Genomic DNA, 26,897 nt, shown 5'->3' on the forward strand with positions numbered 1-26,897 from the left:
CCCCCATGCAATAATGAATTCCTTTTGGATGCAATTCAGACTTTCCAAGGTCACCAATTCAGGTTTTACAGAAAGAATTATACCAGTCTGACAAGAGAGATCCATGAGAAGTTGAAGAACAAAAAGTTAAGGAAAAGGAAGACAGGATGAGGTGACACCACCAGGACTGGGCATTTAATGAGTATGTAAGAACTTATTTTCATGTCAAAGAAAAGGTAGGCAAAATCAGTTTAGAATAGGTTTTAATTTATGCAGATGAAGAAGTCAGAGAAAGAAGAGAAAGGAAGACTTGCTGTTTTAGTTTCACTTTTACTTGCTGCAGACCCATATTTCTTGACCTAAAGTGCTTATATGCAAAGAGGAAGAGCTGGGGAGAGAAGGGAAGGGAGAAGTCTGTGTCATGGGAACTGGAAAGGTCTTCGGTAAGAGAACCTCACATATTCCTTGTCACTGTGTCTTTCTTTTATTCTCTTAATTGTCTTAGAAAATTCAGTAAGGATTTCAGTGTGGGAAGGAGGAAAAATGAGTTTTATTTTTTCCAGTTCCATTAAATATAGAAGAGGAGACAATCAAAAGAAAATGCTCTGACAGAATTAATCCCAGTACCACAGAAACAATGGCAATAGTTTTCTTTGAACAATGGTGCACACTGCAAACCTCTCTTTGGAAAGAGGCAGTCAAATTATTTTTCTCATTTTTGATGAGTGTTACAATATTCCTGAGAATGTGAACTGTTGGGAACAAACCAGTTCAGGGCCCAAAGAAATGGTGGTAATTTAATCCCATTCTGATTATGCAGAGAGATGCAGTTGTCATTTCATCAAGGTGGCTTTGGACCCACTTCCACAAACAGCAGAACAATTGTGCTGATCAAAGCTAAGTCTGGAAAATTTCAGACCAATAGGAAAAGCAAATCTATCTAGATTTTTAAGTTGATTTGTGCCCTCAAATGATCACCGATGGAACACAAACATTTCATAATGCATTCCTAACTCAGGAGCTGAGTCTTTGGACTTGAGCCTCTTGGACCCAAAGATGTGACCTTATACAAATCCCATGACCTCTCTGAGTGCTTATTTCCTCATTTGCTTTTGGGTTTCTGTGTTTGTTTGTTTTTTTAAACTTGCCTCCAGATTGGTTGTGATATCTGCAATAAAGACATGAAAGTGTCATATAAACTCTAAAATGCTGGAAAATAAGATCATTTCAAGGATATTACAGAGAGTATGTTATTAGCAGAAAACTAAAGAAGGTTAATTTTTTGTTCTGTCCTATATTTTTGTTTGTATTTTGGTTTTATGTACAGGTCATTTTGGTCTTGGATTTGCCATTCACTAGACCATAACAGGGACGACCCTTCTCTCAACTTTCATTGCTTCACTTTCAAGGAGGTAAGGAGATCCAACATCCCTCCACACTCAAATGTTTCAGGAGTATGTGACTCAAAGTACAGCGAGAGAGCTGAGTCTATCATGAGTAAAATCCTTGTGCAGGCAACATCTGAAAGGAAGTCAATAGCATGACACTAAGTGAAACAGCACTTTTGAGGGACTTAAAGCTAAAAAATAGAAGTTATAACAGTCAGCGTTTGTTTTAGCTTCTCTAAGAAGTTGGAGAAATGAGGTTTATATTTTTTGGAAGATTCTGATTGAAAAGAGGATTTTTATTAAGTTTTAGAAAAGCCATAAGACAAGGATGAATTCTCTGATAGCTGCTCAAATATTTCCTAAACATTATCCCTTTCAAGGGACTGGAGTTTTGATGAATGTGGCTGTCATTTCCAGAGATGCCATGTACGGTATAATAAATGGATCAGTGCCTGGATGTTTAGTCTTCTACGGAAGAACACAGAGTGCAAAGATTCAAGGGTGAACTTATTTTGGTTAGTGCTAATTTTACATCTGTGCAGGTAGGTGTCCAGTTTTAAAACACAAATTACCAAGATGCTATAAAGATCACCAGTGATCAGGCTGCGAGGAGGCACGTGGGTGCAGCAGAACCAGAGATGTCTGCAAGTTCAATCAAGTCTGATTCAACAGTCTCTAAAGTAGAAACAAGAGCGGATCCAGAAATACCAGCCATTGCCTCTCATGATGTTGACTCTCAAGCCAAAATAAACCAGACTGAATGAACTTTCTTGTCATATTTGATTCAGCAGCACACAGCTTAATGGGCTGCTTCCCAAAAGAGAGAAGTGGTAGACATCTGCTCTTAAAAATGACTGACATGTTCCCCAAACTAACATTTTTTTCTAAGGCTTTTATGCCATGTGTCATTTAATATAATTTTAAACCTTTCAAAAAGTACTCAGAAAGAGTTAATGAAAGAGATTGTAATCTTCAAGTATAGGCAGAGTATGTCTTCCTTCTAAGATTGTTTTGCTGTCATTGAGATGGCTGGAATGTGATGGTCCCAACTATTTTTCCTTTCAACCGATGATTCTGTAAAAATAAATCTCTCTGCTCCCTCACATATGACAAGTGAGCATCTTCTGCCCTGGACATATACCAGGAATACACTTTAGATTATTCTGAAGGTCGGTACAATGCTTTTAAGTCTTCCATGGGGCTTTCACATGAATGGTGCCTTACCACTTTGAGCATAGAAATATGGCTGAGTTCAGACAGAAGCCTTTCCGGAAGAGCTGCATCCTTTGAAGAGAAGACAGCAGATCATAGCCCAAATCATTATAGGTCCAAGATGAGCTCTTGCAATGTTGGGGGGATCCTATGGTGGACATCCCACAGTGATAAAGGGCCATCGACCTACAAAAATGTGTTTTCAAAAAACAAACAACTTTCATTTCTTTTAAATCAGCCTTCTAAGATCTACTTTCTTTTTTGCATCCCTTCTCATATTTCAAAGTGCATGGATGGGGACTTCAGGTTCTACACAAAACTCACACAGAACCAAAATGAGCACTTCACAGGCAAGAAGATAGGTGGTAGGAAGCGAAGTTTATGGAGGTTATTGCAGCACTTTTTTTTAAAGGCTACTGATATAGATTTACTCAGAAGCAAGAGCAATGTTTTATTCATTTGTGTATCCCTCTCATAGCTAGCAGTGGCTTGTATATGGTAGGTATTAACAGATATTTGTTGATGCCACTGATAATTCATGGAGCAAAAAATTATTCCTCGTGTACCATGAGAGTCTCTATGGGGCATAGAAAGATAAATAAAATGAGGTCCCAATTCCAGAATGTACCACAGGGGTACCATTTGGTCCAGGCTTCAAATTCACAAAAGGCCTAAAACATTTTTCATTTCTCCAAGTGAGGTTGTATATACCTTCCTAGAGGTAAGACTGACAAGATTGAGAGCTGAAGTTGTTCAAAATACAAACTGAAATTAAGCCACAATTTTCACAACCCTTTTAGTGTATTTTTATCTTTAAAAAATAAACCAGTATATCACCTTATTTATATCTACCTATCATCTATTTTTCTATCTGTATTAAAGGATTCACAAAAGAATAATCTCTAAAGTGTTAATAATGAATTTTAGTAGGGTAGGAGTTCATGCGATTTTTAGCCCCCTTTTTATACTTTTCTGTATATTTGAAATCATTAAACACATTTAACTTACATAATCAGAGAAAGCAACAAAACTATACTAGTTAGGCAAACAAGGTGTAGGAGTCAGCAAATGAGTGAATGAGGGGAATCAATCAAAGATGGCTCCTTAGTTTGAACACAAATGATTGGACAGATGGTGGTTCTGTTAATAGAAACTGAAGGGTCAAAAAAAAAGAACAGATTGGGAAAGGAAATGTTTTGAATCCAGTTGTGGGCATGTTGATTGGAAGTGCCAATGGAAATATGGCAGAGAAGCTTGGGAGGAAGCAGGCATTACACTCTTAGTGGGTCACTGATGAGAATGGAGTCACAGAGAGATTAGTCCAAATAAACAAGATAGGACTTGCACATTTAGAGAGTGAGGGAGTAAACAGACCCCTGGACATAAAAGAAGGCAGTGATGAGGAAATAGGAGAACCAGGAAGTGATGGTTTTCACATCGCCATAGTAGTGCAGGGGGCCACAGAAAAAGGCAGAGCATCAGGAAGGGAAAGCTCTTGGTATTTGATGATTAGGTCTTTCTCTACGTTCACGTGGAGGAATAGGTAGGTGTTATGTTCTTGAAGAAGCGTTAACATTAGGATAGTCTCAGGAAATTATAATAAATGAATATGAATGTAGCAGGGCATACACATAAATCTGTGGTATGATTTTAGTTTTGTAAAAGAATTATAGGTATAATTAAGCACAGAAAATATAGTTCATTCAACAGTAGTTTTTGAGCAGCTGCTATGTGCTAGCCACTGGGCATACAGCAATAAAACAAGACAGATACCCTTGACCTTAATGTTTTCATTAGAGGTAAGATAGATAGCAAATAAATCAACATATCAAGTATTTTATTTTTGATCTTGTGGGTAGTGAGGCTTCATCAAAGTGTTTTAAATAGAAGAGACACATGATCAAATGTGCATTTTAGAACAGCCAGCTCTGAATGCAAGTTTGGAAGATTATTATGGAGGATTAAACCAGGAGGTTGGAAGACCACTTGGGAAATAATTGCAACACTGAGGAAAGAAATAATGCAAAACTAAATTAAAATAGTAGCGCTTGTGATAGAGATGGTAGGATAAAGATTGAGAGGAAGCATGAGCGGCATAACTGACAGGATTTAGGGATTATGTAGGAAAAGAAGTACAAGAAAGAAGAGGCAAGTGCCAAGGATTTGGCATGGGTGCTTGAGTGGCTGGAGATGCTGGTAGCCAACATTTGGAACACAGGAAGGGGAGCAGAATGGGGGTTGAATGTGGTAAGATATGTACTCTGTATATATGGAGTCTGTGATGCTTGCAGAATATGCAGGGGGTAGGGGATGCAACTTCAGGCATGGAGACCAGGAAGGAGGTTAGGGCTAGAGATACCAATAAAAACCACTAGTTATAGGAACTAGTTTAAACCAAGAGAGCTGATGAAATAATTATAGCATTTGACCCATCTGTTAGCTGTCACTTAGGTCATATGGGAACCCTTGGATAATAGAGAAGAATATTCTTTGCCAGAAGGTAGAAACAACCCCCAAGATCCCAGAACCACAACCATCTGAATTCTCCAGCTATGCATTTGGCAGAAGCTGAACACCAGTACCCACAGAGAAAACATATTTTGTCCTGTAGATCCAATTTTCCTTGCCCCAAATTCTTAGTTAGGATACAAAGACTATATGATATTTGACATATGGTTGGTTTAGGAATTTTTGTTTTCCTCAATAATTTGATCAGATTTGCACATGACCTGTTTGATCACTCACCACAGTCAATTATAAATTTAGTAAATATTTGACAAAATCAAAAACCTTACATACACAAATTAGATGGGCTGTGAACATGGACTTGGAAACAGATGCATAGATTGTTTCTGAAGTTTTCTCTTTCAGGGTTCCTTCAGTTCACAATCTCTCCTGGGGAAATCAGCACGGCTGATTCAAAGTGAAATTCTTCTATGGTTTGTTCTGGTGGCTCCATAAATGTCAGGGAGTGTGGAAATGTCAGACTGGCAGCTGCAAAGTAGTCTCCATAGTACTCATCAAGAAAGACCCAGTCAATCTTTTTGGTCAGTTTGATTTTGCTGTGCTTTTATGGATCTATTCATTATCTCATTTCCCAAGTATTTGATGCTTCATAAGGCAAGCAGAATTTGACATGGTTGAAGCCCTTGACTTATCTAAAGCTTCTGGATATCATCCTTAGTTCTAATGGCACAGTCTTTGTTTTCTTGGGGGAAAATAAATGATGTGCTTTTACTTTATTTGCAGAATGATGTCAAAGCATCTGTACATGGCAGCAGGCTCATGTAAAGTTTACCAGTTGGTCAGGTATCTTTTTTTATAATTACTTTTTAAATTATAAAAGTAATGCATAATTTTAAAAATCCAAGCTATAAAAAGCATAAAAATAAAAAAGGAGAGGATGTCCATGATCATTAGAAACCTGAGCATCATTTCATGTTTATTAGCTACTTGTAAAGATATAGATAACATTTACAAAAAGAGAGACATACTAACTTATTTTACACCCCCACTTTTACCTAAAAAAAATATCTAAGCAACTGTTCCTTCTCAACACTTAGGGATCTACTTCGTTCTTTCCAAAAATGACATGGTATTATGTAGTATTAGAGGAATCATTTAACCATGACTCTATTGATGGGCAGTATGCAGCTACTATAGAAAATACCGAACAGCCTTATACACACATTTTTGCACACATGTTATCTATAGGATATGTTCTTAGAAATGGAGTTGCTAGTTCAGATGATAAATGTATTTTTCTGACTGATATTTCCAAATTGTCTGCCAAAGGAGTTGTACCAATTTACACCCTCACTAGCCATGAATAAGAACGCCTACTTCCTCTGACCCCGTCTAATACAGCATTCTAAAAATCCTTCTGCTCTTTGCCATCCCAGTAAATGAAAAATGGTTACCTTATAGTTTAGTCTGCATTTGCAAAATGGTATTTCATTGTGGTTTGATTTGCTTTTCTTCAACTATTCCTTTTGCAGTGACTCATATACTTATGTCTTTTGGTCATTTTTCCAGTGGGTTTTTACTTTTTTTCTTATGTGTAAGAGCTGTTTGTCCATTAAGAAAATGAATGCTTTGTTACATTTGTTGCAAACATATTTACCTAGTTTGTTGTTCAACTTTTGAGTTAACTTATGGTATTTTTATGATGATGCTAAAATCTTTAATTTCATGAGCTGAAATTTATGAAGCTTCTATGGTTTCTGGTTTTATATCTTTTTTGAGAAATAATTTTCATCATGACAATTATAAAAACAATGTTTTATATGTTTACTCTTTATTTTAAATGTTTAATTATTGGATCCATCTGTAAATGTTTTGGACACAGGATTGAGGTAGGGATCCAAATTAATATTTTCCAAAGCCTAAACCATTTATAATATTTCACTCATTCTCCATGATTTATCATATATCAGAACCCCTTACAGAACTCAGTCTATTTGTTAACCTTATTCTGTTCACTTTTTTAACTGTTTATTTGAGTATCAGAACCAAATTCTCTTGGTTACTATAGCTGTATAACATACTTAAGTATACTGAAAATTCTCTTTCATTTTTCCTCTTTCTTTTAGTATTTTCCAGCTATTGTTTCATGCTTATTTTATCATGAAGTCTTTAGAATCAGCTTGTATAGTCACAAAAAATTAAAATCTTGATACCATTATGGAGATTGCATCAAATTTATAGATCAATGTAGAGAAAATTGATACCTTTTTAAAGTTTCAAGCCTGCTTATCATTCTCCAATAGAATATATCTTTATATTTGTTGAATTATTCATTTATGGCCCTCAAAATAATTTGAAAGTTTTCTTCACATAGATCTTATACATTTCTTAAGTTTATTCATATGCATTTTATGGTTTGAGTTTATACTGTAAAGAAAATCTCTTCTTCAAATACATATTCTATGTGGTGCTACATATGGAAAAGCTGTTGATTTTCATGTGATTTCATATTTTTAATAGTTTCTGAGGTTTTAATATGCTTTTCTTGGATGTTCAAGACTCAATCTTGTATGAATAAATGATAATTTTGGTTCCTCCTTTCCAATTTCTATACTTCATCTCTCTTGTCTGATTGCACAGACACCTTTCTCCAGAGAAGAAAATAATAGTAATATATTTATGATATTTTTTGCTATTCAGAAATGTTAACCTTTTATGTAGGAAAAATTTGCCAGTCTATTCTTTTGTGTCTTCTGGGTTTCATGTCTTGCTTCAGAAGCTCTTTCCCATCCCCCAAATACTAAAGTCACATTCCATATTTTCTTCTAATATTTATAGTTTTCATTTTACATTTAGATCTGTAATCCATCTGGAATTTATTTCTATATATTGCATGAGATAAAAATCTAACTTTATTTTTTCCAGATGGATTGCAAAATTTCCCAACATCATTTGTAAATTTGGTCAGCCTTTCTTCACTGGTTTGAAATGCCACTTTAATCATATTCTAAATAGATTAGTTTTATTTTTTAAACTGGAGCTTAGAAACCATAAAGAAAATGAAGTGCAGTAGAGAACAAAGACATGAAAAGCAGGCAAAAAATAGACATTAAGATAAAGTTGTGCACACACTATTTAATGTTTACAGTGAAATACAAAGGTCATTCATAGGAAAATAGTGCAAATATACATACTTCAGAGAAAATATTCTCATATAGTTTTCTGGTAAGAAAGATTCAGAGGATGGATACCCATAAAATATAAGGCTGTGGCAGTTAATTATTCAAACATTGTTTAGAGTTTCTTCCATCACATGGAAAGTTATTTGAAGCCTCAAAGCTATAAACATCCTCCAGCTGCCTGGTTTAACCTCAAATCAGATGCTTCTGAAACTAGATCAGAATGTCCACTAAGTAAAAAAGTGAAGTCTGAAATTAGAAAAAAAATTAACAGTCTCCTTTTTTTCTTTTAATTCGAGACTGTTTGGCTTTTTCACTCTCATCTCTGAGTCTCTGCAGTATATTTCAACATCTCTCTTTCCTGGCATTGGAGGGGCACTAAGGTAGACAGAAGCCTTGCTTTGGCAATTCTTTCTTTTTAACAGGAGACTCAGTTAAGAGTCATGGAGATTAAATGTCAAAGATAATAAGAGTCAACGTTCAACTCTGAAACCTGGGTGGAAATCCTAACGCTTGTCCACCTACAATGCATGCCTTTGCAGAGCTTTGAAAATTTTCTATTAATTAACAAGTTAGCAATTAATATTGCAATAGTAAATCCTGATATTTCTTGCCCATATCTTTACAGTTTTATAAGACCTAAAGGGCTATGTGTTAGTGGAACTACAATAGAGCTAAGGGTCCATTTGTGCAAGACTCTTCTCTGGAAGGTTAGAAAGAATTGTTACTGGCTGATACAAAATTTTATTTTTTAAGCTATCTATTACAGCTTCAATAAAAATTAAAAGAATAATCACAGATAAGACAGTTTACTAATTTTACTATGTCAAGTTATGTCCTTTGAGGCTCATCCAGCAAAGGCAAAGAAAACCCACAAAATGGTCTTGAGATGTGTTTCTGCACAGTATCATTAAAACATGTGTACTGTGTTCACAAGCAGAATGACGTCTTTTTAAGAAGAACATTTAATTAAGCTTTAATAAAGCAATTAAATAACAACAATAGCAACGATAACAACATCACCAACAACCACAAATAAGGCACTTTTTTCAGTGGCTGGGGAATTGGTCTGTTGTGTGTCTGTGGCAAGGGGGGGGTGGTGGAGAGGTCTGGCTATGTCACATTATACAGATGATGTGAGCTAGTTATCTTATTACAAATAAAATGTAAACAAGTCCTAGGGTGTCAACATGTGGGAGGTAACTGATGTTCTAGCCACTTTATAACAAACACTGGGATGTTTTAAAACATTACCATGTTTAGCAGTCTACACTAAAAACATACAATTTAACTGAATACATTTTTAACTTTTCATCCTGGGTCCTAGAGATGGATACAACCTGGACTTAGAGCTTTTTAAAAATAAACTAAATGAATACAGATTTTTTTTTCCGTACTATAAAAACATCCAGTCTAAGGGAGTGGGAGTATTGGCAGTTAGGTTAACAAATGCTGCCCTTAGCAGATTTTCCTGGAAAACCTTGCAGAGCATGTGTCCATTTTTGCCACCATTAATCGCCAAGACAGTCCTGGGTGCTCTTTGACTTCCTGACACTCTAAACGAAGCTAGATTTTGGACAGACTTTTTATTTCTCAGGCCTTCAGAGCAGTGCTAATTACAAAATACTTTATTTAAACACTACAAACTCATTCATGAAGCCAAGCCAAATCTCAGATTTGAAAGTATTTAAAATTATCCTTGCAACAGCCGTACTACTTTATACTTTATCTATTTTTAGAGGCTCAGTGTTTGTTTTGCTGGAAGAAAAAATTAAAACATGAAAAGTATGCCATGAGCAAATCTGCAATAATAAGCAGCACATACATGTTGGGGAAGAAAATATTCAACGCAAAGCAGTCAACATAAAAACAGATTCTGCTGAGACATTTTTATAAATAGCAGTTATTATTTTGCTTTCAATTGCTAAGCATTTTAAATAACATGCCCTTAAAGGTTGTCAAGTCCTTTACTTCATGTAAATATAATTTCCTGATCTTAACTTTCATACAGTTATTATGGAAAATTATAAATGTATTCTATCAGTCTCATCCATCATTTTACAATCATTATATTGTTAAAATTAGAAGCATGAGGAAGGAAAGAAAGAAATAGAAACATATAACTGAATGGCACTGAAGAAGCCATTTATTGGAAAATATGCATTACTCTATATAAAACCAGAATTTGTCTATAAAACTTTGTATCAAGTGTTTTGAATGGACATTATGTCACACAGAGATTTATAGATAAAATTGCCCCAATTGGTTGTTGATAAGTCATACCCAATTAAGGGTACACTCTACCTTAAATGTCCCTTTGAATTCCTGAGCATACTGACATAGGAAGAATTATGCTTTGAATCCTAAAAGAACAGTTTTGTAACTGTTTGCCTTATGTAATTACTGCTATACACCCCAGCAAATTTTCACACTGCATCTTTTAAAGCAAAAATTCACTAGAAGAAGAGCTTCTGAATTGCCTCCATCTGGAAAGTACAGAGGTATGTAAAAGCAAAGTATAGCTATTTCAATACTGAGAAAATTAAGTCTTATTGCAGGAAAATAATGTGTATTATTCCCACAGTGTGGTGGCACGTTCCGAGCCCCGTCACTCCTCCCTGGCTGTTGGCCATGAGTGGGGCTGATGCTGTCCTCCATCCCCGTGTTCCCTGAGACCAAAGGCCGTCTCCAGTAGTGGCGGTTCAGAGGAGCTGCAGCTTTTTTTCCGCGACTGCTGGCAGACACCAGAAACCATGGTAACACTTACAGGGCCCGAAACACCTTTATTCACTGTTTCAGAGCTTCCCTGCATCTGCCCACGTGATTCGACTTGGCAATATAGAAAATGGTAAAGTGGGGTTCAGGAACATACTGATGAACACTGCAAATCATGCTCAGAGTGGAAATTGTGACTTTGCTAGCATTTTTCCAGTATTTCCTGCCTTGCCACCAGTAGATATGTAACCGAAATGGCTTGCTGTGAATTTCGTAGTACCCAAGCCAAAAGCAATAAAATTTCTGTAACAGCATATGCGCCATGACAGAATACCACATCAGCCCAGAAAAATGATTTTCCTGGGAAGGGCTGTGCAGCGATGAATAGGGCTCTCTATGATACGGAAGCTGGGCAGAGATTTTCACTGCTTCCAGCCCACAGTGAGGTAATTTTAAAGGCACTTTTCCCTTCATTTGTTCTGCATTCACTGAATGTACATTTTTTGATGTCAGAGGGACATTGCAGAAAAGATCAGACGAGATAGTCTGACAATGGAGCCAAAGTTCAAAGCTTCTCTATTTTCAGGTAACAGCCGCGACAGTTGTCACTAAATCTTTCAGGGGCATGTCACTCCAACCCTGCCCGTAGCTTTTTCAAACAGTTGTAGACAAACAAATCACTTAGTCGTTGAACAACTACAACATCCGATACCATCACACAGAAGTTGTAAGTGAGAGCCACTAATCAAAGTTCTTTCCATTCAATTTCAAAAAGAAAATTCCTTGGCTTCGGTTTAAGATCACCTTTTTATGTTATTCTTTTGAAAATCATGATATGCCAGAGTCGGAAAGGAAAAAGAAAGAAGGCGATCCTGTCCGTAGGAAGCACCAGAAAGTCCAAGGTCCTAGCTGCACGAGGCTGTGAATACATAATTATTGTGTGGGGTGGAAGTCCTCGGAGGTGTGGTCAGAGGCGACAGCGGTGGCCCGCAAAGGAAGCGCCAGGCCGTCCCGAGGCTCCCGCTGCCAGGCCGGCGGGGAGGGCCCGCGCTCGGATGGCTGTCCCGGGCCACTGTGCGGTCCCGTCGAGCCATCTGCCTGCCCGTGGGAGGAGGCGCGGACTCCCAGGGCCAGCACCACCAGGCGGTACAGCTGCAACACCACCACGAGGAAATTCTTCGCAGCAAAGAACACCAGCATCTGATTTATCACTTTGAAGTGGGCCATCAGTATGAGACGTACGACAAGGAAGGGGCCATCCTGGATGAAGACGCTGATTCCGATGTTCCACAGATCGGCACTGTACTGGCAGAAGAACAGGCTGAGGAATCCTCTCGCTGTCACAGACAGGGGGCACACGAAATTCTGGACTGAAAAGCCAAGCCAGACATCTTACCATCTCTCTCTGGAATGTAGACATGTCAGACAGAATGACATGGGGACGAGTCATTAACAATGGGGGCTGTGCTAGTACACGATTGGAAGTGACCCCGTAGCTTAATTTTGGGTGGAACAAATAAGAGCACCCTGCCACGTGGTTTCCATCCTTGTTAAAAATTTCAGATCATTTTGTCATCACTCTGGGGAAAGCACAAGTAAAGAGACTACAGGGAATAAACAACAAAGGAACCACCAGTGTGTCCTTGGGGTCTGCGGTGTGTGGGTGGCACGGCCGTGTGCTCCAGGCCTCAAGGCAGGCTTGGACGCACCTCTGCCTGCTGCAATTTCTAGCAGTGAGATGCTGGCAGAGTCACTTAACCTCCTGGACCTCAGTTTCTTCCTTTGAAAACTGGGATAACAATGACATCCGTGAGGACGGAGGCCTATTCATGGCCTCATTTTGTTTCTATCAGAGTAAAAGCCCTGCCTTCCCTTCACTTTCTTCCACGGTCTTCCCCTTAGGATCATGACTGATGTGCTTGACTGTAAGTTTGGGAGTTGGAGCAAATGTACATGGCCCAGATCAGTCTAGATCCTCACTTTACGATCCACCTACTTACTGGTTGACTCAGTGATACGGGTAAATTGTGCTGTGAAAATTCAAGTACTTATTCAAATTCAAACTTAATTTATGTTAAACATATTTTTCTAATGATGGTGGGTGGGGGGAAGCCCAAATAAATGCCATTGTTATTTTATTTTGTCCTAATTCCTTATGCTTTTGTTTCACAGTTTACAAGAAAGACTGGATGTAATTACTGATTTTCCAGCTGAACAAAAGGAGGTCCAATCAACAGATGAACCTTTTGTTTTAATTTCTAAAATGTAAATTTAATTCAGGGTCAAGGGCAGAAAATAATCCTTTTATAATAATGAAGCTTTCCATTTGGAGTTTTCAAACAAAGAATGCCTTCGTCTACTGGAGCCTGCAAATATGATGAAGCTGCTTTGATATGGATGAACATAATGTACTGTTTGTTGGAAAATACAATGGTGATTTAGTCAGAAGTAACATTTGGTCTTTGTTTTTCAAACAGCTGCATAACATTATCACCCCTGATAGTTTACAAAATTTCTTTCTTAAATAAAAATTTTCTTACCAAGGCTGTAAACCACAAGATAGGGGAGGGTGAGGATCAGAGAGTGAATGACAAAAGAAAAGCTAATGTAAGATCAATAATAGCCTTTCCTGAGAGGCTAGGTCAGGAGATGGCTCCCAAAGGACCTCCTAAGGGTATTATTACTCAATATCTACAGTGATGGCACCTAATATTCTATTAATAGACAGCAGCTGACCAATGAGCACAGTGTACCTTCAAGGGCGCACTATGACAAAATTTGTGTGTGCATGTTATTAACATACATTTGTTTGTAATTATTAATCAGCAATTAGGTTTTGGATATTTCAACAAAGCCACAGCAACTCTTTTTGTTGATTCTGGTTGACAATTTTCTTTCAGAAAGTGGATGTTAAGGTCTAAAATGGCCTCTGACCTTGGCACCTATCAAAAAGAGCCAAAAAAGATGCAGAAAAAAGGTAAATATTTCTGTCATATGGATTAATTCTTATCCTGAGGCCATCAGGCAGGATGTCATTAAAAAAAAAAGTCAGACTAAGAAAAACTGTAATTATTCATGTCTAGAATTTCTTCAGAGTAAAGTGGCATCCAAGAGAATTCCCAAATCAAAACTGTAGGGTTCTGAGAAGTTATAGGATGACTCCAGATCGACACTATCCAATTGAACTTTTTGTGATGGTAAAAATGTTTTATATTTCTTCTGTCCAATATAGTAATAGTAGCCATTATGGTGATTAGCACTTGAAATGTGGCTAGTGTGACTAAGGAATTGAACTTTTAATGTTATTCAATTTTAATTGCTTTTAATTTAAAGTGTCACATGTGGTTGAGGGGTACCATGTTGGACAATGTAACTCTAGATCATCACTAGTATAAAATTCCTGGGAAACAGTTTAGTTCTTGCAAAATATCAGGAGTTTATAAGCCTTTGTTAAAGTAAGACCAGTGGGATTCCAAGAGCCACCACTGAGGGAGATTTTAATTTTTAATTTTTACTCCTGAAATGACTCTTTCTCTGAGGTTCAAATACATGGTTCTGACAAAGAAATGAAAATAACCCCTTACAAATATTAAGAGATAACACTCATATGCCAGCAACTTGCTAAACACTTTACAAACTATGTCTTATTGAGTCATCCCAAGAACCTTCAGCCCTGGCTACTATGATTAACATCCCTATTTCATGGATGAAAAAAACTGAGGCACAGATGTATTAACTGATTTGCAGGAGGTTTTACAAATCATAACTAATGGAACCACCATCTGAAGTGAATCAAAAGCTGTGTGATTATCCACACAACTATCTTAAGCTCACTCTGTATCAGAGTGGATCCACTCATGGCTTCCTAAGTTTCAATCTACTTCCCTTGTAAGCTGAACTGGAACTAACACTCGGATATCGCAACAATAATCCTCTCAATTTCCTCCCTTAGCTTTAGTACAGTTTATAATCAAGAGTTGTAATTTTCTGTTTCTTTGCACAGACATCAAGACACTTACCTGCCAGGTCCAGTGGAAACTGCAGCATGCTCCAAGTCCATATAACGAGGATAGCATAGACTAGTGCAGGGCTGTTCCTAGAATACAGACAAAACTTTCAATTAGTACTAAAAAGTATGATCAAGTGCAGAAGAGAGAAATCTTCCCAGCCCATATTTGAATATATGCATAATAAACCACTTGTGAGTTGCCAAAATATCTTGGTGATATAATAAATCCATGAAAAAAAATTCATGCATGATCATAAAGGAATAATAAAGAAGAATTGAAAAATAAATAATCTGAGACTTAAAACTCAACATACGCAAGAATTATACAAAACCTCTTGGTACCATATTGCTGTCTTTAGCTTTAAAAAATCATGGTGACATGGCAGAGACATGTTTGGGAAAAAAAGTTAGAGATTGATGGATATTCAGATAGGTATACATGGATACCCGATAGATATACATGGATATTCAGAGGGCTGATTTCAAGAAATTCCAGGGGGAAAAACTAACAATGATTCTAAGACTCCAGGGATCTAATTGAAAAGACATCTCAAAAGAGCTAAATGGTGCTGAAAAATGAAAGAGCTCAGCATGTAAAAGGAAACTGTCCTTAGATGAAAAAAATAGTGAGGAGATAAATCCAATAAACAAAGATATCTACACCAGATACTAAGATGTAAGACTAGGAATGTGTGTTTCATTTAACACTGTATTCTCAGTGCCTAGAACAGTGCCTGACAAATAACAGGCACTCAACATGTATTTGTGGAAGGAATGGTAGAATGTACAGTAGAAGGGCCCATTCTTGGGCAAATATACAAATGTTACAGATCTAGAAAAGTGGTCACGAAGACTAAAGTCAGAAAGAATACAGGTTATAGAAATGCAAAGGATATTAAAGAAAGTGACATTCATTTTTAGCAAAAATACAAAGGAAGTTATCAATTTGAGCTCAGTGGTAAAATAACAGATTTTGTTTCCATCTTCAGTCAAGAGGGATTTTCAGATTGAAGAGGGCTGGAAAAGCATCAAGGAAGAGTAACTGAAACCAAACTAAATGAGGTGATTGTAAGGGATATCTTTAAATGCTTCAAGTGTTGAGGCCCTGAAAAATTAAATCTCAAAACTCAGAATTTGTAAATGAGATTTCTAAGCCATCATTATCTGTCTTGGCAGTTAATGGTAGAGACAAGGTTGGTGACAGAAAACGTCTCAACTTTCAAAACGAAGCAGGAATATCTCAAAGTACAAAAACCACATTTACTGTTAATCCCAAATTAGATTATATAAGTGATTTTTTAAAAGATTTCTGAGAGCCCCTGTAGAAGGAGACAGTAATTACTAAGAATCAGCACAGGTTCTCTGAGAACAATTGCACTCAACTAAGATTATTTCCTCTTTTTTTTTTTTAATAGAGTTAGGATTACCAAGCAGGTAATGCTATATAAACTGATGATAGACAGTTGGATTTAAACACAACTTCTGAAAAAATCTCCCATAGTGTCCTTAGTAACAAAATTAAGAAATGTTCTGGGTGTGAGGACTGTTAGGTGGAATCCTAACTGTGTAAATGACTCCCCCCAGGGAGCTCTCCAAGGGGTTGCTGCAGGCTGTGCCTTTGAGTCTGTTCTACTTCACATTGCAGCCATGACTTGGTTGATGACATTTATAGGAGGCTTCTCGTGTGCACATACGACATGGAGCTTGGATAGAAAACCAGTATCCCGGAAGACACAATCAGGATTCTGAAGGATGTAACTAAATGACCTAGATTAGGAGTAGAATAGGATAGAAGAGATAGCATTTCACAGCAGCAGCTATAAGAAAGGCTCAAGGATTTTTCCCTATTATCTAATTATGAGTCCACAGTGTGACATGATTTATGATTTAGCAAAATCAAATGCAATCATAGGTTGCTTCAGAAACAATACAAAGTCTAGAATTTTAAGAAGAAATGCCTTGGGAATGCAGACTATAACTTTTCCCTCTTTACAAGGTCAATGTCTATACACAGTAGACCTTCAATCAGTGCCTGAATTTTTAAATAATGTTTCTGATCTCAGACTTACCTGCCAGGAAGTTTTCCAAATGCTTAACACTATGATCACACTTAATCTCACACCAACTCGACAAAGTAGGCACAATTATTATTCCCATTTTACCAATGAGGCAATAGAGAGTTTAGGAAATGTGTCCAAAGTAATGTGGTTATAAGTGTTGGGAGCAGAAATCAAAACTAGATAGCTGATTTCAGCATCTACCCTTTGAACCATGACACTATACTATTTCCATGAATGAAATGGAAAGTTTTAGCTCTGTTCTATTCTACAATGTTCAGAACCTACCTGAGATACTATGTTTGGTGCTTCATGTTTTAGGAGGAACGTTTATGAAGTTACTTGTACCAAAAGGGGAAAGCTAGGATGGTAAGGGAACTCAGAGCCATGTTACATGTGGGATAGTTCAAGAAACTGAAAACTAGAGAAAATTCCTTACAAGCTTTATTTCATATGTTTCAAGGGCTATAATATGGAAGAGGAATGAAACTTATTTCTTGTGACTTTAGAAGGCCAATTCAGGCTCAAAGGATTTTAGGTGCACCTCTAAGAATCCAAATTTCATCGCAATAGAGGAAAGTGCTAATGACATTACCTCAAGCTAGAATAAGTTGCCTCTTGGGTTAATATATCTTCTATTAGTGGAATTTTTCAAATAGAACCTACAGAAAAATGTGTTGAAGATATGTTGGAGAGTATTTTTCAAAAAATAGATACAAAATAAATTTTTCATAAGATGGTCACTTTTGAAGTTTTCTCTAATCCAAAACTTCAATAATTCTACCAAAAACTCAGGTGCGATTTGTCTGTAAGGCAGTAGAAAGCAAAGCATGGGCTCTGGTGCCAAGTGACCTGGAGTTCAAATACCAGCTCCAAGCCTTGCTAATGAGATAGGATGTGAGACTCCAATCTCAGATTGATCACTTACTAGTTATATGAATATGAACGAGTCATTTAACATTTATATATTTTAATTTACCCATTTACATTATAAGGATGACAAAAGCTACCAGACTTTTTAAGAACTACATTATTTAATTATGTTAACCATTTAAAGCTCTTAGACTATTAGGGTAGATCACTACAATTTACATATTTTTATATTACATGTAATTTTGAGACTTTTTAAATTTCTTTTGCCTGGTACTCCTTGCTTATAAAATAGTGCTAATGATAATATCTACCTTATTGTGTTAATGTAAAGACTAAATAACTTATTAAACTAAGGCTCTTAACAGACTTCTTGGCACACAGCAAGTGACAAACATTAACTAATAGTAATAGTAATATTTTTATTATTATGTCAACATGCTTTTTAAACTGTCTCAATTTCATCCTCTTACAAAACAGGAATAAATGATAGCCTAATCCTAGTCCTATATAAGGCCAACTTTAACTATACAATAATGAATGCATGGTTTTTGCATATGCATGTATTATCTGTACACACACAAAATATGGAAGAATGTAGGTGTTGAGAAACATATTAGTAAAATTATCAAAAGTAACTGGAAAAGTAGGCCAGAAATTTTTTAAAGCAGGCAAATATGAATTTTTAGATCAGGCAGTAAAAATACTCAGGAAGGTGAAATGTTGGAATGTAAATAAATCACTGAGTTTACATCACAAACACTCAAGCTCTGCCAAGGAATTTTGGGGTGGATTTGTCTACCATTGTCCCCTATGTACGATCTGCCTTCACAAATGTCAACTGAGAAGAAGCACATAAGCAGAATTGATGAACTTGATTCATAAAGAGACAAAAGATCTTGAGAAGGAAAATTATTGATGTGAGTATCACTGTTCTGCTTGAAAAACTGGGAGGATAAAAGACTGGCATTTGGCAGATCAGTACACTCAATCTGGTGGGTAAAAATTAGAAATAAAAAGTCATATTTGGCAATTCACTTAACTATTTCTTTTTGGAAGTGTAAATATTCCTGCAGACAAGAGGAAATCAGGGGATAGAAATCATCCAGTTTTTTTTTTTTAAATTGACAAACACTTTCAGAGAAGTTTCATAATGAGAGAAAGAGAGAGAGGGAGAAAGAGAGGAAGAAAGTAAACAAAGTGTTAACCTCTCCTGGAAGCAATGTTTCACCAAGATAAACAAAGAAAAATGAAGAGAAAACACAATGTAAACATACGAAGATTCTCCTTTGTGTGGTCAAATACTCACAGTAAAATACCAGTAATGCTAGGAAAACCGATTTCTTCTTGTTAACAAATGACTTATGTTCAACAACAATACTACATAGAGTGATCTCCAAATGTGTAAAATGTCCAGTGAACTCTTCATGGCAATGATGTTGAAATTCTGAATTGTGAAAATGTTGGAGGCTGGCTATAAACAAATGAAAAAGTTGGCAAATACTCTCCCCAAAAGACATGTATAATACTGGACAAATTGTCAGTATTCACCATTCAGGGCTCTGGAAATCAACCAAAGGCAAACAAGTTGAGTATCATTTGTTCATCAAAAACTGGCAGAAATTCAGGAAACCTACAGCATTCTTTCCCATGGATATTCCCATATCCCCAGTTTGGCTGTGTTAAAGAAAAATTGCACCGTTAAACAGGTGAGGAAGAATTTATTCTAGACTATTGCAATAGGGGAGAGAGACTGAACTCTCCTGAAACAAAAGATGGGAAAGTTTTTAAGCGCTGGAGAGAGCTAGTAGAAAGTCCTGGAGACGGTTAGGGTGGAGGTTGCTCAATGTGATTGTGCCATTTGTGTTTGTTAATTGGCACTTATCAAATTAGGATCCTACTGTCCCACAGACACTGGGATATTGAGGTTCTATCTTTCTTTATGATTACATTTTAAAGAGATGCCTCCCAGGTCCTTGAGAAAGATATTATTGGGTTGTAAACTGGCAAGAGGCTGGGAGAAGATTTATGTCTCAAGAACTAGAGAAAGAATTTATAATATCAAGTTTTGTAAAATAAATGCTCTAAGAAAAGAGAAGTCAGGAACCTAAAGTCAGGAAAAACCCTGCCTAAGTGTATTCAAGTTCTGGAAACACGAAGGCCATCTTGATCAATCAAAGTGGTTTTACCAGAGAAGGCTTGGCAATGAACACCAGGGGTTCCTTGTGGCCAGAGGGTCCTGACTTGATTTGGAATGGAGTATGAAGACTCACATTCAGGGGTATGGTCAATAAAAGTAACAAACTTAGTTGGAATGAATCAAAAAATCCACTTTGAAATTGCAATCCCAGTTGGAGTGAAAGATGAACTAACTCTAAATTTAATGAAGAGATTCTGAAAGTGACAGGGCTATAAAAGGCCTAGAGTTCTCTTGTATGCTTGGCTGACTGAGAAATTGCAGGCAAGGGCAGCGAAGACCCAAGAGGACACAGTGGAAATTAAAGGCTGAGGTAGACGTGAAAACTTCCTGAACCTTAAATGTGCTACGCAATCCATACACAGATCATCAGTGTGGAAGGCAGAGGGCTCAAAGTGTTTGATCACAATCTCTGCCCAAATCATTGGTTGACCTCAAGCTATGTAGTTAAAGGTGTGGCTGCTAAGATGTCAAGCTAAGAATAAAACTAAGAGTTACAAATAAAAAAAACAAACAACCTAGGATACCTGTGGTTACAATCCAAGAAGAGGTAGATCCTTCAGATTGGGAAATAAAACAACAAAAGAAGCAGCCTCAAGTGTTGAGGGGGAAAAGCCTGAGGATAATATATTGTTACAATATATTACCCAAAATGTCCAGTTTTTAACAAAGTAAGTATGTGACATGCAAGAAGCAGAAGTGGGTGACCTATAATCAGGGAGCGAAAAACAGTCAAAAGAAACTGGTCCTAATGGGGCCCAGATATTTGATTTAGCAGAAAAAGAAATCAAAGTAACTATTATAAATATGTTCAAAGAATTAAAGAAAACTAAATTTCAGAAATTAAAGAAAAATATGATGGCAATGACTCAACAGAAAATCTAAGTAAAGACACAGAAACTACAAGAATGATTAAATAGGAACCCTAGAGTTGAAAATATGAGTCCTGAAATAAAAATTTATTAGAGGGACTCTATAATTTGACTTTACATCTAGATTTGAGATGGCAGAAAAAAGACCCCTGTGACCCAGAAGATAAATTCATGAAAATTATCTAATCTGAAGGACAAAGAGTAAAAAAGATTGAAAAAAAAAATCAACAGAGCTTCAGAGACCTATGGAACACAATTAAGCATACACATTTTTAATAGGAGTCCCAGAAGAAATAGAGAACAAAGAGGAGAAAATATTTAAAGAAATAATAGCTGAAAATTTTGAGAAAAATTCTGGAGGTTTCTTAAAAAGTTAACATAAAACCAGCCATTCTACTTCTAGGGATCTACCAAAGAGAAATGAAAACATAGCCTGCCAAAAGTTTGTAAGTGAATGTTCATAAGCAACATCATTGTTAATAGCACACACATAAAAAAAGGAAGTAATGCACACATGCATCTACTACTGAATGAACAAACAAAATGCGTTATATGCATTCAATGGAATACTACTTAGCAATTATTAATAAAAGGAACTAAACCCAAAACGACATGGATGAACCCCAGAAACATTATGCTAAGTAAAAAAAAGACACCCTATTTTATGATTCCATTTCCATGAAATTTCTAGAAAGGAAAATCTATAGACAAAAAGAGTGTGCCTCCAGAAAGTAGTATGGATACATCAAAGAACTTAAAGTAGGACTACCATTTGATCCAGCAATCCTACTACTGGGTATCCACCCAAAGGAAAAAAAGACATTCTAGAAAAAAGACATCTGCACTCAATTGAAAAGATGTGGAAACAACCTAAGTGTCCATCAATACGAGTGAATTAATAAAATGTGGTATATGTATACCATGGAGTACTACTCAGCCATAAAAAGTGATAAACTACCTATTGTATTATCCTGGCTGGAGTTGGAGCCCATTCTTCTAAGTGAAATATCACAAGAATGGAAAAACAAACACCACATGTACTCACCATTAAATTGGTACTAATCCATTGACACTTATGTGCACATATGGGAAGGAACATTCATAGGGTATTGGGTAAGTGGGGGGGGGGATGAGTAAATTTGCACCTAACAGGTGCAGTGAACGCTATTGGGGAGGATGGACATGCTTATAGCTCTGACTCGGGGGGTGCAAAAGCAATTTATGTAACCAAAGTGTTTGTACTCCTGTAATACTCTGAAATAAAAATACTAATAATAAATAAATAATATTTAAAAAGCAAAAGATTAGAAAATGTAAGTGATGCCATTTAAAAAAAGTATATCAGTGGTTGCGTAGGGTTGGTGGTAGGAGTGAAGAGTGACTGCACAGAGCCATAAGGAATCTTTTTGGAGTGATGGGAATGTTCTAAATCTGGATTGTGGTTATGGAAGAACAAATCTATAATTTACTAAATATCATGGAACTGTAGAATTATAATAGTTAAATTTGTGGTATTTAAAATACAACTTTATAAAGCTGTTAAGAAAAATTACAGAATCATAGGATTTACAAGCCTATATAAATTCCTAAAATTTAGGCAGATGAACTTCAGTGTGGCCCAGAGCAAAAAAATTGATTTCAATTAAAAAAAAATAGCAATTGGCATACTAGCCAGAATATAGGAAAGAGATGTAGATATCATTGTGATGTAGACATCCTGTAGGCTTTCTCCCACATAAATCTATCAGCCCAAAATATGTCATAAAATACAAGGGAAAGTATAATGCCATAATAATAGGCAATGCTGAGTAGGCTACAATGAAGTGATCTGCAATTACACGTAAATATCTTTTACTTATATATTAAGTTTATTTTTCACGATTGTCCTTTTGAGCCTAGAAGGGCAGGCTTACCTCACACTGTACAGTAGGAAGGGATTAAGGGTCTGCTTTGAAAAGACAGACATTTGCAGTGTCAATTCTTATAGCATAGGTGAGACCTGAGACAGGAAATCAGAACTTGGAAGATGACATTCAGCAGGAAGAAAAACTCTATATTCATTCTGAGCCTTGACTTTGTGGGGAAGGGGAGGTATGTGAGTAATAGAGGCACAGAGGGATGGATTAGGGATTATGGAAAGCCACTGACACAATGAAATAATATTACAAATAAAAATGGCTTCAATCCTTGCTAATTAAAACTGAAAAGAAATTTTTAACATTAACTGTATAAACTATGACATAGCTTATTTGGCCCCATTAAACATCAGCTTTCTTGGGATACAGTATAAGTTTAAAATTAAAAAATATATATTCATGAAGCATTCAGATTAATCTGTAGGTTATAGAAGAAACTGGAGATATTTAAGGTGTCCTGAAACATCAAGTGCTTCCTAAATTCTTGCTGAACGGAAATAGTCTTGACTGGGATAGGACTGTGTCCTTTTGCTAACCTTTTGCTCCCCAGTCTGTGCCCAGCACAGTGTTTAGCACGTTAGACAACCAATCAATAGTTAGTGAATGAAAGAATGCCCTATGGTTTTCAAAGTCTTTTGGTTTGGGTTTGGTTTTTTGGTTTGTTTGTTTTGCTGGGCAATTACAATGTTATTTGTGAACTTATTGAATATTCAACATTTATTGGCAAGCATAGATTTATAAATTGCCCCTTGGTGTCATTTCTGGATGAGACTACAAAGCAGTCCATTAAGATCACTGAATTGGGCATTTCTCACATTTTTATGACTGGTCCCCAAAACGTCTCCCTCCTCAATATCTCTTTTATTATCCTATGTTCCACTCCATCTCCCTAGATATTTTGCATGTGCATGTTTATTTCTATATAGGTATAGTTATTTTTATATTGTGATCTCCCTATCACTATTGGTATTTATTGTTTTTATGTGCTCAGTCATGATTTCATGTTTTTCTTGTAACCACATTGTACTATATTTGAAAATACATTATACATTGTAAAGCATTAACCATACATACATAAGGCATGAAAACTACACACCTCAACACTGTGAAGGTGATAGATCAATTTAGATTTTTTTTAAAGAGAATATGTCAACTTAATAAGCTATAACAAAAATTAGTATAAATGAATCAGGAAATGATCTTATAAGGGTAACCCATGGTTATAAATATAATTGGTGCCATAATTGGGATATTAAGTTAGTGTATTTTGTTCAGCTTTATGTTTTGTTGTTTGAGAAACACAGCATAAAGTAAACTGTAGCATTAAAAGCCAGCCTCATTCCAATTTATTTTTATAGCACAGTGCAAAACAGCCCAAGCTTAAAGTACATTCAGGCACTGAGACTTAAATCCCTAATGGTAAGAAAGTCGTTCCATAAACAGATGTGATCACGGATTCTGAGTTTATTTGCTTGTGGCAAAAATAAAAGTACCAACTCAATAAGTTTTAATTTATAGGCATCTACACCAGAAAGCCTTTGGGCACTTTGAACAAAACTGACTAAAAATAAAATTTAGTAAAATAAAACCTCATCTGCCCCATTCTCCATTTACACCAGGGAATGAAAATTCTCCAGCTGAATAGGAGAGCGGTTTCTCTATGTATTCTCTAGGTGCTCTCTTGGAATTGTAGCTGTGCTGAGCTCTAGAAGAGAATTTCATGATTGGCTATGCTCTTGACACTGGAAATGGTACAAAAAGGAGCAAGGGCTGGTAATTCTACTCCAGGTAATTCTACTCCAATTCTACCATGGCTCCACCTGACCTGTGGGCATGCAAACATGCAGACCTTTTCTGTTCTCACCCACAAGGCACATTATGTGTCCTTTTTTCTAGCAGAAATCCCCTTTATGCATTTTTTTTAAATAAAGACTGGGCTGGTTTTTCATATGTATCTAAATAGCAGCAAATTCTCTAACATTGGACATAGGATATCTTAAAAATTCTTATTCATGCAGAATAAAGATGAGAGAACAAAGAGACAGGTGCACGGCCCTGACCTTGGAAAGGTCTTTCCATTGTGTGGACTGCTTACCTTACATTTTGTTCTTCTAGGGTCTCACTTGTGAATTCCAGTATGTCAGCAGCTGTCCCCACAAATATAAGAAGAAGTTGAGAGAGTTGGTCTCGAGTGATCCCACCTCCAATGGGTAGAAGCCATCGTCCAATTATTAGCATTAACAGGAATGTCTGATGGAGTCCCAGAGTCCAGACTTTCTCACATACTGTAGATAGGTTACTTACAAAAACTTTGGCCTATTAAACAGAAACGTCATAAAGACAGAAAGATCGTGAGCTACAGCCTTGGAGAGAGAGATTTTCTTCACCATGGCTTTCAATCAAGAGTTTAACTTTTGTAGATGGTCATTGTCAAGAATTATTCTTCACTTGCTAAAGAAAGTAACACTCCTTTCAGCTGAGCACTCTGAAAAATAATAGCTAATATGGTCCTTAAGCTGAGGCTGCATATACCTAGCAAGTAATTTAAACCTTACACTTGCTAGTGGGATTGTACCATATGACATTTAAAGAAACAATTTTATAAGGTTTTAAAGATCACTTCTCATTTTATTATACTCAAAGCATAACACAAAGCAAAATTTTATAAATTCCACATTAAAATCACAAACTCCCCCTATATTTTTCTTTTATAGATTTTAAATCTGAATTTACTCATCTGGAAATATTTTTAGCATGGTACATATCTTCCCTTTGTTTTTTATTGCTTTAAAACTCTACTATATCAAACCATAAAAAAGGTAATAATGTTTATCCAATACCTAAATTTAAAGAAAGAGAATAACTGTAAAGTTATTATTTTTATTCTGAATACTTAACATGTTATTTAATAATCCATAAGTTAGCAAGCAATTTTATTCCACCCTTATTATTGCTCTCTAAGAAAAATTTGCATCCCACTCATGTATTCTGGTCAACATCTCTTGCCCAATTACCTTCTAAATAAGGCTCAAAGTCTATTATTGACCCTATGGGTTACAATCTTGTAAAGACTACAAGGACTTAGATCTTCAGTGAATTGGATAATGATTCTAACTTATTTATGTAAGTGACTTAACTATGTTTGTGCAAAATCCATTTATCACTCTTGATCACTGGCTGACATCAAATGCACAAGCAAAGGGCGGACAAAAGACAAGGCAGGATGCTAAACTGATTGAAGGATGAAGATCCATAACCTTTCGTTTGCACACTTCTTTATATCTCTTCTATGAAACTTCACATGCAACTTATTTATTCATATAGGAAGCACAATAGTAGGATAAACATTAATATTTTTATTTGTCAGATGAAAAACTCAGAGATAGAAAGACTAAGTGATTTGTCTAAAGGGATATAGATAAATTGTGATTGGAGCTTGGTTTCATTCTATGAAACCTCACAGAATGTTTCTGTGATAGGGGTCTTAGTCTTGAGTCTCTCCTTTACACCATTTTTAAATAGGCCATGATCAGTTTGCCAAATATCAGACATGTGAAGAAAAAGGAAATGATTCTATTTGGGCTGGAAACTTTCTCATTTTATTAATAAACACCTAAAAAATATATGTGGTGGAAATCCTAGCTAATTCAATAACACAAGAAAAGGAAATAAAAGGTATACTGATTGGGACAGAAGAAATAAAATTATTTTTGTTCACAGATGACATAACTGTCTATAGAAAATCTCAAAGAATTGGCCAAAAACCCCCTCCTGGAACTAATAAGCATTTACATACAGCAAGGTTGCAGGATCAAAGATTGATATGCAAAAGGAAATCTCTTTCTTATATGCTAGCAAAGAATAAGTGGAATTTGAAATTAAAAACAAAATGCCACTTACATTAGCATTCTCAAAAATGAAATGTAGATTTTTAAGTTTTTACAAATGTACCACTGTGGTACAGGGTGTTGATGGATGGGGAGGCTGTCATGGTCACAGGGTATATGGGACATCTCTGTACCTTCCTCTCAATTTAA

At 36.2% G+C, this 26,897-nt stretch overlaps 1 protein-coding gene and 1 long non-coding RNA gene across 3 annotated transcripts in view; one reads left to right on the top strand and one right to left on the bottom strand.

Moving 5' to 3' along the window:
- The first annotated feature begins 361 nt into the window (after window positions 1-361).
- LOC123649992 lies at window positions 362-14,965 on the top strand. 2 transcript variants are annotated; one of them, XR_006739203.1, is made up of 5 exons: window positions 362-422; window positions 1,307-1,391; window positions 5,829-5,888; window positions 13,840-13,916; window positions 14,943-14,965. It is a non-coding gene; the product is annotated as an uncharacterized LOC123649992 (long non-coding RNA). The 2 variants fall into 2 exon arrangements; XR_006739204.1 differs by lacking the exons at window positions 5,829-5,888; window positions 13,840-13,916; window positions 14,943-14,965 and adding an exon at window positions 1,910-2,150.
- Window positions 8,161-26,897, bottom strand: part of TMEM26 (transmembrane protein 26) — a 39,605-nt gene continuing 20,868 nt past the window's right edge. Inside the window, exons 4-6 of the mRNA XM_045568350.1 lie at window positions 24,956-25,176; window positions 14,959-15,035; window positions 8,161-12,309 (exon numbers count right to left, since the gene is read on the bottom strand). Coding sequence (XP_045424306.1) covers window positions 11,873-12,309; window positions 14,959-15,035; window positions 24,956-25,176 — 735 coding nt within the window. The 3' untranslated portion in view covers window positions 8,161-11,872. The remainder of the gene's footprint in view (window positions 12,310-14,958; window positions 15,036-24,955; window positions 25,177-26,897) is intronic.

This window comes from Lemur catta, chromosome 14, assembly GCF_020740605.2.
Source record: "Lemur catta isolate mLemCat1 chromosome 14, mLemCat1.pri, whole genome shotgun sequence".
Taxonomy (NCBI): Eukaryota; Metazoa; Chordata; class Mammalia; order Primates; family Lemuridae; genus Lemur; species Lemur catta.